This window comes from Penicillium malachiteum, assembly GCF_028827825.1.
Source record: "Penicillium malachiteum strain IBT 17515 chromosome Unknown utg000003l:1.0-4950554.0:1.0-4952489.0, whole genome shotgun sequence".
Lineage (NCBI taxonomy): Eukaryota > Fungi > Ascomycota > Eurotiomycetes > Eurotiales > Aspergillaceae > Penicillium > Penicillium malachiteum.
This window is the reverse complement of record NW_026643096.1, coordinates 1072903-1089761: the sequence shown is the minus strand read 5'-3', so window position 1 is coordinate 1089761 and position 16859 is coordinate 1072903. Positions and strand designations below refer to the sequence as shown.

Sequence of the window (16859 nt, the reverse complement as noted above, 5' to 3'; positions counted from 1 at the left end):
ATCTGCTGTAACATATATCGAGAACTTACGTGACATCATATACTCGTGTTTTGAATGTGGCTTACTGTGAACCGAATAGGAATTGAACGTGGCTACGATCTCCCGATGGGGCGTTGGAACGATCGCCCCACTTATGTACATCTTTAACGCTTGGCTCTAGGCACCTTGAGCTAGTTACCAAGCTAAACCTACTCAGAAAACAAGGTTGACTCAGGCTCCTCTCGTGTGGGTCAGAGATTGAACTAGGAAGGGAAACGCGGGGCTCCACGGGGCTCCATGATGATCTACTCTTCACGTCTATGCTACATCATTGTTAATAAATGAATATGATCTGTCTTCAAGGCTGCAGTTTGATTCAACGGAAACTGTCCAAAAGGATTGACTTGACAGGAACCACACTGATTGGGTAAAGATCTGAGCGTGCAACTGAAACTGGGTATCACAAGCACCATGTCGATCTTGGATGATTTGTCTATAAGAAGGGACCTGCGAATCAATTGATGGCGAGGCTAGGACAATTGACATCCGAGTCTGGAGCTCAGGTACCTTCATTGATCAACGTATACATGACAAGAACCATGAGCACACCATTCAAATTACTAGCCCTCGGGCTTGGAACAATCGTGCAAGTCAGTGCTGAGCCTCTAGAGCCAACAAGTACATCTGCTGTTCCAGACTATTTCCAGACCAGCTTTGGCCCATATGCCGGCAAGTGCCCAGGTGATTTTCGTCTTTCAAAAATTTACAAAAGCTAACGGGGGAATTTATAGGCCCAACACAGGTCGGAGGTGCACCATTCCTTGCTCAGATAAACCCAGCTCCTTTTGGAAATCATTCATATGTGCCGAACACTCCCATTGTTACTGATGTCCCCATTATCGGACAGGCAGATGGTGCCGAGATATTCGAACATATGGGCAACCTCTCGTACGTATGAGTGATCCAGTACTACTAGTAGTAGAATTCCGGCAAACTAACATGACTCGAAAATAGACCTTACATGCCAAATCCATCGGGCTTCGGAGCTGAAGAATACCCCTTACCTCCAGGATCCAACATCACTCAGATGCATATGATTCATCGTCATGGATCTCGATACCCAACCTTCGGCGATCCAGTTCCCGTGGTCGATTTCCATACCCGTATATCCGAGCTATTAGGCAACGGAACCCGCTTTACTGGGAATCTCTCATTCCTCAACGACTGGAAGTACGAGCTAGGAACAGAGGAGCTGACCGCTCTTGGCCGCCAACAGCTGTTTGACAGCGGCGTACTTCATTGGTTCAACTATGGTCGCCTTTACGATTCATCTGCACCACTTGTTGCCCGTACAACAACCGAAGCGCGCATGCTGCAGTCAGCCGAGAATTTCCTCAACGGGTTCTTTGGGCCCAACTGGACCAAGAATGTTACCTTGGAAGTTATGATCGAAAGCTCTGGCTTCAACAATTCCTTGGCAGGAAATGAGGCTTGCAATAATAGTCACACTGATCGTGGGTATGTTGGTGATGAAGCAAGTACGCAATGGCAAAACAAATATTTCCAAAAGACGACAGAGCGATTCCGTCAGTCTATGACTGGGAACGCTAATTGGACAATCGAGGATACTTATATCGCCCAGACTATGTGTCCGTACGAGACTGTTGGTTTGGGCTATAGTCCGTTCTGCTCACTATTTACCTGGGATGAATGGCTGGGCTTTGAATATAGCCTTGACGTGAATTATTATGGAAGCTTTGGCTTTGGATCACCAGTGGGCCGGGCATTAGGTATTGGTTACGTCGAAGAACTAGTGGCTCGACTGCTTCAACATTACCCTCAACCCGATGGTGATTCCATTGCAGTGAATGAAACTTTGGATGACAACACTAGAACATTTCCTCTGGATCAGACGCTGTATCTGGATTTCAGTCATGATACCAATATTGTGGCGATTTTGACAGCACTTGGCCTCACGCAGTTTGCTGAGTTCCTACCTCTGTCTGGTCCCCCGCCAAATCATCAATTAATTACTAGCCACCTTGTTCCATTTGCGGGCCGTTTCAATATCGAAGTCATTAAAACCCCTCTACCTGTCCTGTCAAAACGATCAGAGCAGCCTGGTGACGCGGTTTATGAGTCCACAGGAGGTGAGACAATCTACGTGCATATGTTGATGAATCAGAGGACCATTCCTCTTGGACGCAGCATCTCACAATGTGGACAGCGGGACGATGGGTGGTGTGAGCTGAAGACTTTTATCAAGGCTCAGAAAGAGAACATTGCCAAAGCAAATTACGAGGAGAGTTGTTTCGGTGACTATCCAGTCCCGGCATATGGAAATATCACCACAGGTGCAATCTAAGGGAGCTATATCATAGGTCTTATGAGTTGCACATTGATTAACGAGAATCAAGTACGAAGATTGAGCCAAATTATTCCGTGAAAAGCGTCATTTATTAAATAATCAAAATAAAGTATAGGTCATCCCTTAAAGTCGGTAACGGAAGCTGGGTACCTGTTTATCTGTCTTGTCAAGCTGATCCGCAGCTTCGTCATAAGTGACCTCTCCAGCAGCCTGGCTAAGAGAGTCACGTCGCTTGTTTTCCCAGACGTAGTAAATGTATAGGACTCCCAGAAAGAAAACTCCGAGAACCAATCCACATAGGGATGCCTCGAGACCACTCTGAGAGGTACGGTTAGTAAGAGTCAAAATAGGGAGGAGTTTGGGCCATGACAAACCTGGTATACGGGATCCTGTGAAGCGTAGAAGAATTGAGGTCCCACAATGTTACCGACACAGTAGGCAGCAAAGACAGCAACACTAATGGTACTTCTCTTTGTAGCTCCAGCGACGTTAGAGGTAACGATACTGAGACTCAGTGGAATGTTGACGGCAAATGCAGCCACAAAGCAAAGGCCGACCAATTTCACCACCTTATGGGTATCATTCAGGGTATAGATCAGAACTAGACCAATAACTGAGATAATACAGTTGAAGATCATCGATAGGATTCGGGATTTGGGGACGTATGTGGCGAATCCTGCGGTGATGATGAGAAAGATGAGTTGAGAAAGGCCCATAGGCATTTGTAAGAGCAATGACTTGAAATCCGAGTAGCCGAAGCCTGAAATAATGATAGCGGAGAACTGTATTCTGATTAGGGCCAAGTATAACACACAAAGACACATCCCACTTACGCTAGTCAGACCTCCATTGCAAAGGTTGACACAGAATGTATACAGAACCAGCAGCCACGCCTGTGGGTCTTTCGCAGCATCCAACACTTGACTCCATTGGAATGAAGTCTCTTCCACAGATCCTGTCTTGTTCTTCATTGTCCGCTGTGTCGCGATCAATCGCTCGGTTTCGGTAAGGAAGGATGCCTTCGAAGGAGAATCGGGGAGAACGAAGAAGAGAACGATCGAGTAGCCGGAGGTAATTGCGCCCAAGGCGAGGAATAAAAGTCGCCAGCTTTCAATTCCAGATGCAGAATTTCCAATACCCCAAGCAACGACACCTCCGATGATATTCGCGATACAGTTTCCGACGAACCATGCACCTTGACTAAATGGAACGAGTATTAGTAACTAGAACATTGACGCCGTCTTTCTGGATATTATGATATTATCACTCACCGAGCCGGCTGCTCTTCTCTCTTGTAGAACATTCCAGTGATGAGACCAAATCCAGGTGCAACAGCAGCCTCACCGATACCGAGGAAGAATCGACATGTCACCAAGCCTGCGTAGTTTTGGCAGGCTGCGTGGCACATGAGGATACCACCCCATATAAATCTGGAAAAAAGGAAGTCAGACGGATAGTTCGGCTGGTGAAAGACTTTAATACATACACTGATACAGCCAGATACTTTCCCAAAGGCAGACGCACGATCAAGTAAGATGTAGGCCAACTCCAGGCCAAATATCCGAAATAAAACACCGCTGAGCACCATGTATAGTCTTTACCAACGAGATGCTGATTTCATGGCTGTCAGTTTACTGGTATATGTATGATCTTTATTGATGAGACATACCAGGTCGGCGCGTAGATTCAAAAGAGTCGCTTGACTGATTGCGAGCTTGTCCATATACTGAAGCATATAGCAAACTCCCATCACTGGAATCATACTATACAGATTTTGGTGTGAGCGCCTGTCTCCTTGAATACGTGAATGCACCTTGTTTACTTACAACAAATCCAATTTCCGTAGAAGTCGTCGTTCTTCTTCAGGAGATGCATGATATTCCACGAATTCTCCAATGGCTGTGTCCTGTCCAGTCTCTTTGGCAATGTATACCGATTTCTCGTCAACCCGAGTAGTTTCTCGTATCGAGGCCATGATGTGAGTGTGTAACAGTAACTTGAATAATTGAGCTTATAACCAATAGAGCATGTACATATAGTATGTATCAACTTGAAGTGATATTCAATTCTGAACTAGGAAGGAATCGCTACCCTATATACCATTTCACGTTAAGTTCAACCTCGTACTTCTATCAATGGATCAATATCGATAAGGCGCACAGTGATCAACTGCCCATCAAGATAAAGCATCTTATCTGCCTGGAAGCTGTCATGGACTATTAAGATGTCGCTTATTTCGGCCTAACCAATCCGCAACATCGGAAGCATTCGCTTGTCAACGTAATCGATCCTGTGGCAAACGTTAAACTGCACAGAATGTCCAGGCTCGGTCATCCCGATAGGAGAAGGATAAGACTCGAGATGTTGATGACAATTATTTTCCTATCATATAAATCTTAGGGATCAGATATCAGTTATTTTCCCGCGGGAAAGCTCGGAAGGAGTCAAGTGGCGCCAGCCCTCATATCTACAACAGATCGGCAAAATAGTCAACTGGATTGGTTCAAAGTAGGCGATGTAAAGAAGAGGATTGAGGATTTGATGCTTTCGGCTATTTATGACCCACTGATTGGTGGGCTTAAGCCCCAGGTATACGGGTTCGGCAATCATGAACTGTAATCGTTATCTTATGCACAAACAGAGAGCATAATTCTGACATTGTTAACATTAAATGCGGGGAAACTATCTATACTGTGATTCATGGACTTAAACAATATTTGAAATATCATGTTGGTGATTAGATATTGCTGACAGGGATATCGTGATGATTGTGTGATTGTGCTTATGGGAGAGAATTATGCAACATTTTGATGCAGTTTCATTGAAAACAATGAACTTGAATATCGATGGAAGGCTACCGATTACGGCACCGGAGAGTTATGGAATCCGGAGTCCATTCGAGATGAAGCGAGGGGAAAGTATAAAGAGAACTGGATCGGACGTTGGTGATGGTTTCAGACTACAAATATCTGGTATCTGGTTACACTGATTGTGAAACCTTGTTCACACTTGGATTTTATCATAATCAACACATTTTCCCCTTCATCTACAATCAGAACTCTCGAGATTAAAGAAATCCATCATGATGACTTCAATTTCCAACGAAGAGGTCCGAGCTACAATTGATGTTGCCCTTGAGAAGGCCAACAAGGAGCTCCGTGAGCTCAACACCTACGTGAGTCTTGAAACTACCTAATAGTGCTCTGAGAATACGACTGGAGTGGTGTTCACTAATAATATCCAGATCTGGTCAAACCCAGAACTAGCCTACGAGGAGCACAAGGCTCACGATGCGATCTGTGATTTCCTCGAGAAGCGGGGATATACTGTTACCCGACACGCCTATGGTGTGGACACCTCCTTTGAATGCATCAGTGGAACCGAGGGACGGCTAATTAACTTCAACGCCGAATACGATGCCTTGCCCGATATCGGCCATGCCTGTGGCCACAACCTCATTGCTACTAGCAGTATTGCAGCCTTCCTGGCATTGAGCGAATTGCAGAAGAAATATGGAATGAAGGGCAGAATCCAGCTCCTCGGTACCCCCGCTGAGGAGAATGGTGGTGGCAAGGCCAAGCTTATCGATGCTGGAGCTTACAAGGGTGTTGATATTTCTCTGATGTCGTAAGTCATTCTCATATGATTTGCATATCCTGATGAATGGATTATAATAGCTAACTTGTAATAGTCACGGTGGTCCAAGGAATCTGATTGGCAAGCCTTGTGATGGTGTAGCAGGAATTCTTATGAATGCCCGTAAGGAACTCTATGTTGAGTACTTTGGCAAGAACGCTCATGCGGGAGGTAATCCCTGGGATGGTGTCAACGCCCTCGATGCGTTGGTCCAGTGCTATAACAGCATCTCCACCTTGAGACAGCAGATTCTGCCCGACCAGCGTATTCACGGTGCCTTCCTTGATGTGCCGAAGGTTGCCAATGTTATTCCAGCCTACACCAAGTCTTACTGGCAAATTAGAAGTCCTACCCTTTCTGGATTAAACGATCTGATTACTCGTGTGCGCCGCTGTGTTGAGGGAGCAGCCACATCAACTGGTTGCACCGTTGAGATTAAAGAGTAAGTGGATACCGATTTGCATGAGATGATATCACAGTTGCTAATTGCTATTCGACATATAGAGAGGGTCTTTACACTGATATCGTCTTGAATGACACATTATGCGATCGATTTGCTGGTCATATGAAGAGTTACGAAAGGAGTGTTGTGCCGCAGCATGACAAGGTTCTTACAGGCTCTTCAGACGTCGGTAAGTACTCATCCATCTTCAACCATGATAGGAAATTGTGATAGCTGATATCTTTCTAGGGAATGTGAGCTACGTTGCGCCGACTCTTCACTCAATGTTCTCAATTCTAGCTCCCGAGGGCTCTTTTCCACATCACCCAACTTTTACTGCAGCAGCAGGAACAGATGAAGCTCATCATGAGGCTATTCTGACCGGAAAGGGATTGGCTCTGACAGGTTGGGACATGATGACGGATGACAGCCTTTACCAAGTGACCAAGGCTCAGTGGGAGGGACAGGTTCCTGCTAACTAAGAGTTGAGATGTAGTATAATATGAAGAATGAAGATATATGAACCAATCATAGTAGCAAAGTAGTTTTCCAATTTCTTAGATAACTGATGGTGTTGCCTTAATGATGTTGACAGCTTGTCTAATCAGCTCAGCTTCTGGAGAATTTAGCTCCACGTACTGGCTGAGATCAGCCCAATCTTCAGAGCCGAAGAGTGGTATTAGACAAGTTTCCGCTCAACCAAACTGCCAAGCTCTCCCCTTAGTTCCAATTGTTGTAAATGCGTACACAATTCCCAGCTCCGGATTTTGTGTAAGACATCTCTCGCAATCATCCGATGCCTGATTCTCCAGTTCTTGAACATCTTGGGGACCTGGACTGGGGGTCTCTGCTTCATGGAATGTCAGGACAGCGAGACCTCTGTTCGGGCTGACCAGAGCTTTAATTGTCAGATTCACTCTTGGACGGCCACTCTCCTCAGAAGAAGGATGCATGAAAGCCATGAAGGTCTTTTCTGCAAACAAATGTTTGTTCCACAGATGTCGCCAGAGGTCCGCTGATGCCGATACATCAAAGTTCTTCTCTGGGCATCCTGCCAAACCGCTTGAAGGAGGTCGTCGGTGATCAGAGACATATCAGTGTGCTAGATGAGGCTTAGAGAAGATATCCATGAATAATTGTGATTTTTCTTCGCATATGCCCAGTTCACATACGAATAAAGCCTTGTCTTTTGTAAAACTGGGATCGGGTTCATGTTGAATGGAACGAAGATCAGGCTGGTTTTTTACCTAAAGCTCTCTCAGGTGTCAAGGAGATTGTAAAGGTATAGGTATTTATACCTAGTGCCAGATTTTCGATCTAATATTGAAAAAGCACTTCAGTTCTTTCAAATTGCCAATCACTGGCATATTTGGTGGGATATTGCCCGACTACTGCCCAAGCCCCTCACATGCACCTCACATTCACACTGGAAGCGCCCACATAAGCGCCCGCAACTAAGCACAGGCTTCCCAAGTCAATCAATCCAGCCACCAGAATGAAATACGATATGGGTAAATTTTTGGCATCATATGTATCCAATCAAGACAGATATTGGCTACCAATCAAAGTTAAATAATGTCACTTGAATATTCAAATGTTGTTGGGACTTCCAAGTTTGTGACTAACCAGTTGACTGAAATCTCGTCGGCTAGTATTTAGTATTTCTTTACTACATCAACTGAGTAATAAAGAGTGCTTGAAAAAAATACTAATAGTAGTAGAAATTAATTATTGTGAAATAACCTGCAGTCTACCTAAAAGTTGAATTCTCAGCAAGGAAAGCCCTGGAGAAAGGCTTGTCTCAAACCATTAAACGCCAGATGATATGTGCCAGGAAACAAAATTGTCGGTGGCCCGTCACTCAACCCTTCAAATATCGTACATCATCCCCAGTACAGTTACCAACCAAAAGTCACCGCATGGTACTAATTTGGCTAGTATCATGTCGTATTAGATAACTCCAAATCCCTGCCATAGGTAGATGTGTTAGGCACGATGTCCCTGGAAACCGCATATTAGGAGATACACATACCGCTGTAAAGCTTCAAGCTGTGTGAATTTTTTTGCAGATTCAATGTTGACGTGTCACAAGCTCGTCATCATCATCTTAGGCCATCTCCTGCTCCCAGTCCGATAGAAGGGTTTCCTTTGAGATCAGAACCTTGTCGATTTTAGCATTGTTCTCTTGCAACGCTACTCTGGCGGTCAATAGCCCAACTTCCGCATCTTTAACAGCAATCTCAGACTTGTCTCTTTCTTCGACTGCCAGTTCAAGCTGCTCATTCAGTTGCAGAAGCATCTCCCTTCGTTCCTCAATTTGCTCATGGGTTGATTTGACGGAAGAATCCTGAGTCTGGGAAGCTTCGCCTTGGCCGTTTTGGTTCTCGGGATGAGTGATTTCAGGGAAGCCATGTTGATGAAAGCTGCAGCGGTCACCTAGGCCATTGAAGTAACAGTTGGCGCAGCATGGAATGAGATGACGGAGCCCAGGAATGATGACACAAGAAGAAAACATTCCGAGATTATGTTTGCATGAATGGCAAGGCTCGACAACTACACCGACACACTGCGCCAGGAGTGCTGTGATGTTTGAAATCCGTGAGGAAACAGTGTAGTAGAAGTCATCGCCGGTAAGAGTCTCTTTCCAGATTCGAATTCCTGGCTCGCGAACAAGTCGGAGCTTCCCTAACTCATGTAGCAGCTTCCCTGCAGTTAAGCGGAGACGGTGACCGCGAGGCCAGAAATGAGTTTGCTTGGCTTTCAAGGCCCAGTAACCAGGTGTCGGCCCATCAGCCCCTCGCTTTGGGGAAGGGTAATACGGGACTGTTGATCTGTCTTCCATCTTGGGTTCTGTTCGGCACCATTAGATATGCATAGAATTTTATGTGGTTTTCAACTCACCGTGAGAAGGATAGAGGAGAAAGGGTAAGAAAAAAGGGGTCTGAGGTGGTAGGGAAGTGGTAAACAGTGCGAGTAGAACTTGAAGAGAGAGAGGTCTGATCAAAACAACAATTTTGCCTGTTGATAACTCAGGCTTCCACCACTTTCCGCTCGCGACGAAAAGAGCAGGTAAACACAAGATACACAATTTTTCAATGCCACAATATTCAACCTTGGAACACTGTTCAGTCAACAAATTATTTTTACGCCGAAAATACCCCAATGCCTAATTATCTACTAGGGGTGTGGTCTCTACTCGGTCACTGGCATTTTCAGGGCTTTTGCTCCAAATTTTGATAGCTACATGATGGTCCTAACTCAAAGCAATTGATAGCTTTTCTCCGAGTCTGAGTATGTTATATAGGATTCGGAGGAAGATACCCAACATGATGTTAAAGAGAGAGAAAAAATAAAAAATAAAAGCGAAGAGAGACGAGAGAAGAGAGAACTAAGAAGAGAACTAAGTTCTAAGGTTAATATGAGCTTCATACATATCTGCGATATTTATATGCTCATCTGAGAACTACGTCGAATACTAGTAAACTCTTATCTCAGAGCTCCTGGTAGATGACTCCAATACCGCCAATACTAACTTGGGATAACACATCCGATGGCAAACCTTGGAACGTACTATCAACACTTCGATCATTGTCACACCATCAAGCTAATACTTGACTTCAATGTTGCTTATTTATTGTTTAGGTTTATGCTTATCATCTCCACCTGGGCAGGGATGTTGAAACTTGAACCGAGGCTTCCCCGCATTCTCCGCCCCGCGAGACATTGTAACTTGAATCTCTGCTACTGGCCCCAGAAGCATCATGACTCTATCGACAACTTGAATCATGACTTCCGCTGAACCCCCTTATATCGCAGTTGCCCGACGAAAGCAAGCTGCATTGGCTGCTTCTATCCCAGCTCAATGGAAATTACCTGAGCATCTCATCCCTGCGGGGATGCTTACCCCTGCCGAGTCCATCACTGAGGGTCCGAAGCAGTATGGCCGCGTTAATGTGATGAACATTCCTCGGACATGTGGTCTACTTACACTTAAAGAACTGGATATCACAGAGAAATATGATGTACGAGGACTTGTTTTGGCTATAACCGAAAGTAAGCTTACGGCTGAGGAAGTGGTTGAAGCATTTTGCAAGGTGTGTTTTTTTTCTATTGTCGCCCCCCTAAACCTCTTTGTTAATTCCATCTAGAGAGCAGCTATTGCCCACCAACTGACCCGTTGTCTCACCGAACCCCTATTTGAGCGCGCATTAAACCGGGCGCGGGAACTGGACGACCATCTTCGACGTACGGGAACTCCCGTCGGACCTTTACATGGACTCCCAGTCTCGGTGAAAGATTCATTCAATGTGAAGGGCGTCGATACAACCGTCGGTCTTGCTGCCCTGGCATTTCAACCTGCAACTTCCAACGCCGCGCTAGTCGATCTACTTGAAAGCCTCGGCGCTGTCGTGATCGCGAAGACAAATATCCCCCAAACACTTGCAACACTCGACAGCTGTAACAACCTCTTTGGGCGAACGCTGAACCCATTGAATCGACAATGGACTGCGGGTGGAAGTACTGGTGGTGAGGGCGCGTTGGTCGCGATGCGTGGATCGATGGTCGGGTTTGGAACGGATATCGGTGGGAGTATTCGTGTGCCGGCTATGTGCCAAGGTATCTATGGATTCAAGCCGAGTGAGGGACGTGTTCCCTTTGGTGGACAGGGAGGTGGAGGCATTCCTGGAAAGAGTCGTATGTCTCTTCAGGCTGTCGCTGGTCCTATTGCACGGTCGGTTGCGGATTTGGGGGCCGTTATGGCGGAGATTGTGCCTCGGGCTGAACTTTTTGGTGAGGACTGTATCCCAGGATATTGGCCTACGCCTTCAGTCCCGGCGACATTGTCACTGCCTCACAATTTTACCATTGGAATTTTGAAGACGGATGGCCTCGTTACTCCATTACCGCCTATTACTCGGGTGCTGGATGAAGTTGCTCAGAGCTTGCGTCGCACTCCCGGTGTGGAAGTTGTCGATATCCCGACCCCGCCAGTAATGCGCAAATGCCAAGCTGTTGCTGGTGGACTCATGGGTATTGATGGAGGATCCAATACACTGGATCTTCTTGAGAGCATGGGTGAATCGTTGATGCCCTGGCATCTTCAACAAGGCAAGTTTGGACCAAAACGTGGCAAACCGTTAGATATCTTCCAGGTCGCAGATCTACAGGCTCGACGCTCTGAGCTTGAAAAAGAATTGCTGAAGATGTGGACGCTTGGCCTATCTCCTGAAAGACGCGTGGATGCTATTATCTGCCCTATGGCGGGCCATCCGGTTCCTCCACTGGACAGTTACAAGGGTGTTGGTTATACCTCATCATTTGTACTCTTGGACTATCCAGCGGGCAACTTGCCCATCCGCTCATTTGCAGAATCCGATCTAGAACTTGGACGAAAAATGGACGCTCCATTGTTAGGAGGATGGGATAAGCTGAATCGACAACTATGTAAGTCATTTCCTCCTACAGGGCTGTTCGCAGGTTCTACTCTTCTAACAATCACAGGGGACGAGAAAATAACAGATCGCCGTGTGTATCTTGGCTCTCCATTGGGTGTTCAGATTGTAACGCCAAAGCAACGTGACTATGAGCTCTTCCAGGCTATGGAAATTGTAGATAGAGCAGTGCAGGGACGTGGGAACACTGCTCAAGCAAAGCTGTAGATATGATCGAATTCCTACAAATACGAAACCAATGTTTTTAATCTCATTCAATTCCTATTAGAGGCAAATTTCATCTCCTGAAGCTATTAAAGTAGGGACTTAAAGACGTCCTTTATGAACAGCACCACCATCAGTCGTAATCACGGCACCATTAATGTGACCCGCAGCCCTCGATGACAAAAACACCACCAACCCTGCAACATCTTCCGGCCGTCCCAAACGGAGGTTAGGCGAGTACTGCTCCAGCTCTTTAAACCCACCCTTAAGCTCAATCAGTCCACTAGCCATCTTAGACGGATAAAATCCCGGTGCAATAGCATTCGTCAATATGTGTCTCGGCCCAAGCTCAACAGACAGGTTCTTAGCAAGATGAATGGCAGCAGCCTTGGAGACGGAGTAACTGGGTGTTGCGTTCTCTCCGATCGTACCAATCCCGATTCCAGCCACAGAGGCGGTAATGATAACTCGTGACGGGTCTTCCAGGGTAGCCTTTGCTGTTAGGAGAGGTGTGAGTCTATTTAGAAATGTTAGCATTCACTACTTTAATCCTCTGAGCTGCATTCAATCTATCAATTGGTGGATTCATACTTTTGAATGGTATAAAAAACACTCTTCACGTTAAGATCCATCACCTTGGAAAATGCTTTCTCAGGGTGTGTATCGAACTTCTCGCCCCAAGTTGCACCTGCATTGGCAAATAGGATATCAACGTGGTCAGTCGTTTTGCTAATTTCAGCGGCTAGTCGGTCCAGCTCTTCCATCTTAGCGCTATCAGCTGGGACTGAAATTGCCTTAGCTCCTGGTCGCTTATTGGGCAATGCATTGAGTGCAGCGACGGCTTCGTCACATCCTTGGGCTTTGCGAGAGGTGATGTAGACCTTTGAGCATCCTGCTTGAAGAAGTCTGTAAAGCCCACGTTAGTTTCATTGCAATTCATGATACACGTGTTATTTGTTATGTTTTTGGGGTATGGAGCTACGCACCCTGAGGCTGCGTGGAGACCTAGTCCGCGCGATCCACCGGTTACAACGGCGACCTTCCCCTCAAGCGAGAAGATGTTCCCGAAATCGTTCAATTTCACCTGATCTTCGGCAGACATTTTGGTTGATTTGATGTTGAAATTTTTGGATAATGATTCATTCAAATATTGAGGAGTCTTGAGATTTGGGGGTTCTTATTAGCTTGGATCTGCGCCGAATGGCCTCGGCTTCTTCACGGCCCTCGGAAACCCCTCAAATGCATGGCTGGGGGATTAGTAATTCGGTAACTTCCCCAGAATCCATCTGAGGTCCTGTTCCACTGCTAACTAAATTGAAAGTAATAATAAAGTCAGCAGTATTTAATGTTCAAAATGGTATACATGGAATAGCGCGGTATAGAGACCAGATTAGCACCTGGGCAGATGAACAGTGGACTAGAAATAATGGACTAGGCTATTATAACTAAACTAGTTAACTAAGTGAGTCGACACCTAACAAGAAAGGCGTGAAAATCGAAAATTAAACTGCAAGATATATCACTAGGCGGTCAGTTGACTACTTACCGCCTGCGTGGAGTCGTTATGGAGCCAAGTGGGGCGATAATGTATACCCAGTGGGCCAGGTGTAGACCTTTTTTACTATGTACTCCGGAATGTTCTTGGGTTGTAGTGGTTTTTCGTTTCTTCACCACCTAGCATAATACATACTCTAGTTGGCTATATGTCGCAAGATGTATCCCAAGGCACTGCGTGGCTGATAGTTTACTACAGGGATACCGAGTACTCCAAGTCCGTACTATTTTAGGACGTGATTTTTTTATTTCTTTCCCTGAAATCTAACTTGAAATATAAGGATTATAGTACTATTTGATAGTGGAGATTTAACTGGTTAAACACCATTCAAGGAACCAGAGCTCCCATAAATTTGAGTGACGAGCTCCTCTGGTAACAGCTCTGCCCTGCTTGGCCTAGCGGCTTAGAGCGGTCGGCGACCCAGACTCGACGGGGACAAAGGTACTGAAATTGAGGTGTGCCGGGCCCTTTCTCGGTGGCAGAGAAAATACTAGCGGGTGGGCGGGATCTAGCCACGGCTAGGGTATCATTCTTTTTTTAAATCTTTTTTAAATCTTTTTTTTTACTCATTATACTTCTAGCTTTCCTCTTTCCATTCCAACCTTCAGATCCTCAAAATAAGAATAATTGAGGAAGATAGAAGGGATTATGTGTTGGGGATGGATGTATCCATCAAGTGAGCCTCCTGGGGATATTTACGCATTTCTGATTTCGAAGGTCCTTGTATAAAATAGACTGCGGATATAATGTGCTCAATCTCACGCAATCTCCCCCACCATGCGTACCTTGTGGGTAAATGGAGGGGTGCGTTTGAGGGGACATCTTATAAGGGACCTTGGTGACAGCTCTTCATGATTACTTTGATTATCCCAAGTTTCTTTCACCATTCAACCACTTTTTGCCCTCAACTTAAACCATCACGAGTCAATCATGATATCTCACACCCTCCCCTCTCTCCCTTATGCCTACGAGGTAAGTCAATTCATTCTGAGCGCTAACACTTTATCTGATGTTCAAGTTCTAATACATACTACTCTCAGGCCCTCGAGCCCGTGATCTCCAAACAGATCATGGAGCTCCACCACCAGAAACATCATCAAACCTATGTGAACAACCTAAACGCCGCTCTAGCCGCTCACGCAACAGCAACACAATTAAATGATGTTTCTGCCCTGATCTCTTTGCAGCAGAAGATCCGCTTCAACGGCGGTGGTCATATCAACCACTCGCTTTTCTGGAAGAACCTGACTCCTCCGGGAACACCAGGTAACGATCTGACTGGTGCGGCGCCTACCCTGTGTGAGGCTATTATCTCCCGGTGGGGAAGTGAAAAAGCATTTAAGGATGCATTTGGAACGGCTTTGTTAGGTATTCAGGGCAGTGGATGGGGATGGCTGGTCAGTACCGGAGGACCGAAGGGTCGATTGGAGATTACCACGACTAAGGATCAGGATCCGGTCAACTCTGATGTTCCTGTCTTTGGAGTTGATATGTGGGAGCATGCATACTATCTCCAGGTTCGTTTTTTCTGATCCCATCTGCTGATGCTGAATGCAAGACTAACTTTTACATATAGTATCTCAACAATAAGGCTGGTTACATTGAGGGGATCTGGAAGATCATTAACTGGGCTGAGGCTGAGAAGCGGTACACCGCTGGGGTTGAGAATCCTTTGAAGCTGTAAACATGAGGACCTCGGGAGTATTACGTTCTCAATATGCGGAGGTAGTTGAATCACTCCCCAGTAATAGTCAGAAATGAATATTGAAGATGAAATCAAGTGTGAAAGAAAGGTGTAGCTTGATTGATGAAGGCAGTGGATATCTAGTTGCCCGTTATAGATGTAGATGGGCTATTAACAAAAACAATATGAATGAATACAATTTCAGTTGTATCCCACGATTCCGACTCCCAGGACAGATCCATCCGTCTCGGTCATTGTAATCTGTCGCCCAACAACTCCCTTCTCCGAGACCCCGAGGTCCAGCCTCTCTGGTAGCTCGATGATCACGTCTGTTTGGAAACTTCGAGGAGTTTGTTTCGCTAAGTCTAGACGGAATTGGTGCAAGGGAGGAGCAGCTGGCTGTCCTATAGACAAGTCACCATATTTCCTGAATGATCCATGTTAACAAGATTCACGGGGAGGCTGTTACATTGAAACTCACTCAATGCGCATATCTACTTGTCGAAATGCACGCAAGGCATTGTAGGTCTCTGCATCATCGATTCGGAAAATGGCTTTCGTGCGGCTGTCTGCCTCCGATTCTCGAAAGAAGAGTGAATATGAAGACATCGACGTGGAAGACATTATCGAGTCTGGAGACGAAGAGAGCGATGACTCGGGACTCGAAGACCGGCTGTTCATTGGAGGGAAAAGGACGGCAATAGTGCCTCCAACCGCTGGACGGTTACTGTTTCCACACATGGCGATTGTATAAGGATGACGGATTATGAACAAGAGAAACACTGTAGAGTCTAGGGGATCAAGGTAGGTTAAAACAAAAAAAAAAACTCCACATAATAATTCACTAACGAGAATGAATGCTATATAAGGCACCACCCCCAAGGTTCACCACCAAGGTGAGCGGGATCGAGCAGATAATGCGGATCCGCTCAAATGCGCGCAGTGTGGGTCATGGTGGATCAGTCCCGCCTCCACTGATCGGCTGTACATCCCATTTCAGTCTCATTGCAATCCCATTCCTCGAATCACACAATGAAAAGAACATGAAAAGAACCAAAAATCATGCGGGGAAAAGAAAAGACTGGTCACAGGTTGTAATGGCATGACTCATGCGTCCACAGCCAGCTGCCTCGACTTGATGTTGTTGTGGTTGTCCTGCGCCTGCTGGTTCCGATGCATTTCGATCCAACGATGAAGAAGTGTGGTTTGGGATTCGCCCGGCCCGAGGACATGGGCCCATCCTGGGAATGTGGCCATAGGCCCTTGACTGGACATAGGTGTTAGTATCGACAAGGTTCGTCACACAGGGGAATATGATAGTACCTGTAGCGAACATTGACGTGGATTCCAAACACCTTCTCGATCAGGATGATGAATGTGATTGACAGGAAGATACCGGCAACCACTTGCCAGGTGGGCAGATTGACGGGAGGAGAAGACATGTTGAATGGCAGGAATGTCACGACTCGGGTGAACTTGGCTCGGTAAGTGAAGTTCTTGGAGATACCGTGGGGCAGAGGACCTGAGACTCTTGAGAA

At 46.0% G+C, this 16859-nt stretch overlaps 10 protein-coding genes across 10 annotated transcripts; 4 read left to right on the top strand and 6 right to left on the bottom strand.

The window, feature by feature from the left end:
- Positions 1 to 578: 578 nt before the first annotated feature.
- Positions 579 to 2344, top strand: N7483_006736 (histidine phosphatase family protein; the record flags this gene model as incomplete). The annotated part of the gene is made up of 3 exons (XM_057090173.1): positions 579 to 708; positions 771 to 927; positions 994 to 2344. The coding sequence occupies 3 exons, from the start codon at positions 579 to 581 to the stop codon at positions 2342 to 2344; spliced, it is 1638 nt and encodes a 545-aa protein (XP_056944914.1).
- Positions 2345 to 2470: 126 nt separating this feature from the next.
- On the bottom strand, positions 2471 to 4322 carry N7483_006735 (uncharacterized protein; the record flags this gene model as incomplete). The annotated part of the gene is made up of 7 exons (XM_057090172.1): positions 2471 to 2665; positions 2722 to 3129; positions 3181 to 3547; positions 3619 to 3777; positions 3834 to 3958; positions 4017 to 4110; positions 4174 to 4322. 7 exons carry the CDS (start codon positions 4320 to 4322, stop codon positions 2471 to 2473), a joined length of 1497 nt encoding a protein of 498 aa, XP_056944913.1.
- Positions 4323 to 5420: 1098 nt separating this feature from the next.
- On the top strand, positions 5421 to 6907 carry N7483_006734 (M20 family metallopeptidase; the record flags this gene model as incomplete). Its single annotated transcript, XM_057090171.1, has 5 exons — positions 5421 to 5522; positions 5592 to 5974; positions 6039 to 6425; positions 6488 to 6615; positions 6675 to 6907. Coding segments are annotated over 5 exons (1233 nt in total), but the record flags the coding sequence as incomplete, so codon positions are not given.
- Positions 6908 to 7120: 213 nt separating this feature from the next.
- On the bottom strand, positions 7121 to 7387 carry N7483_006733 (uncharacterized protein; the record flags this gene model as incomplete). The annotated part of the gene is made up of 1 exon (XM_057090170.1): positions 7121 to 7387. One exon carries the CDS (start codon positions 7385 to 7387, stop codon positions 7121 to 7123), a length of 267 nt encoding a protein of 88 aa, XP_056944911.1.
- Positions 7388 to 8532: 1145 nt separating this feature from the next.
- N7483_006732 (DUF3716 domain-containing protein) lies at positions 8533 to 9267 on the bottom strand (the record flags this gene model as incomplete). The annotated part of the gene is made up of 1 exon (XM_057090169.1): positions 8533 to 9267. One exon carries the CDS (start codon positions 9265 to 9267, stop codon positions 8533 to 8535), a length of 735 nt encoding a protein of 244 aa, XP_056944910.1.
- Positions 9268 to 10210: 943 nt separating this feature from the next.
- On the top strand, positions 10211 to 12085 carry N7483_006731 (putative general amidase; the record flags this gene model as incomplete). Its single annotated transcript, XM_057090168.1, has 2 exons — positions 10211 to 10519; positions 10574 to 12085. 2 exons carry the CDS (start codon positions 10211 to 10213, stop codon positions 12083 to 12085), a joined length of 1821 nt encoding a protein of 606 aa, XP_056944909.1.
- Positions 12086 to 12184: 99 nt separating this feature from the next.
- N7483_006730 (oxidoreductase, short-chain dehydrogenase/reductase family) lies at positions 12185 to 13184 on the bottom strand (the record flags this gene model as incomplete). Its single annotated transcript, XM_057090167.1, has 3 exons — positions 12185 to 12599; positions 12674 to 12988; positions 13069 to 13184. The coding sequence occupies 3 exons, from the start codon at positions 13182 to 13184 to the stop codon at positions 12185 to 12187; spliced, it is 846 nt and encodes a 281-aa protein (XP_056944908.1).
- Positions 13185 to 14567: 1383 nt separating this feature from the next.
- N7483_006729 (superoxide dismutase) lies at positions 14568 to 15321 on the top strand (the record flags this gene model as incomplete). Its single annotated transcript, XM_057090166.1, has 3 exons — positions 14568 to 14609; positions 14678 to 15154; positions 15214 to 15321. The coding sequence occupies 3 exons, from the start codon at positions 14568 to 14570 to the stop codon at positions 15319 to 15321; spliced, it is 627 nt and encodes a 208-aa protein (XP_056944907.1).
- A 201-nt stretch (positions 15322 to 15522) lies between these two features.
- On the bottom strand, positions 15523 to 16062 carry N7483_006728 (uncharacterized protein; the record flags this gene model as incomplete). Its single annotated transcript, XM_057090165.1, has 2 exons — positions 15523 to 15748; positions 15803 to 16062. The coding sequence occupies 2 exons, from the start codon at positions 16060 to 16062 to the stop codon at positions 15523 to 15525; spliced, it is 486 nt and encodes a 161-aa protein (XP_056944906.1).
- Positions 16063 to 16428: 366 nt separating this feature from the next.
- N7483_006727 (uncharacterized protein) lies at positions 16429 to 16763 on the bottom strand (the record flags this gene model as incomplete). The annotated part of the gene is made up of 2 exons (XM_057090164.1): positions 16429 to 16588; positions 16645 to 16763. The coding sequence occupies 2 exons, from the start codon at positions 16761 to 16763 to the stop codon at positions 16429 to 16431; spliced, it is 279 nt and encodes a 92-aa protein (XP_056944905.1).
- Positions 16764 to 16859: the final 96 nt, after the last annotated feature.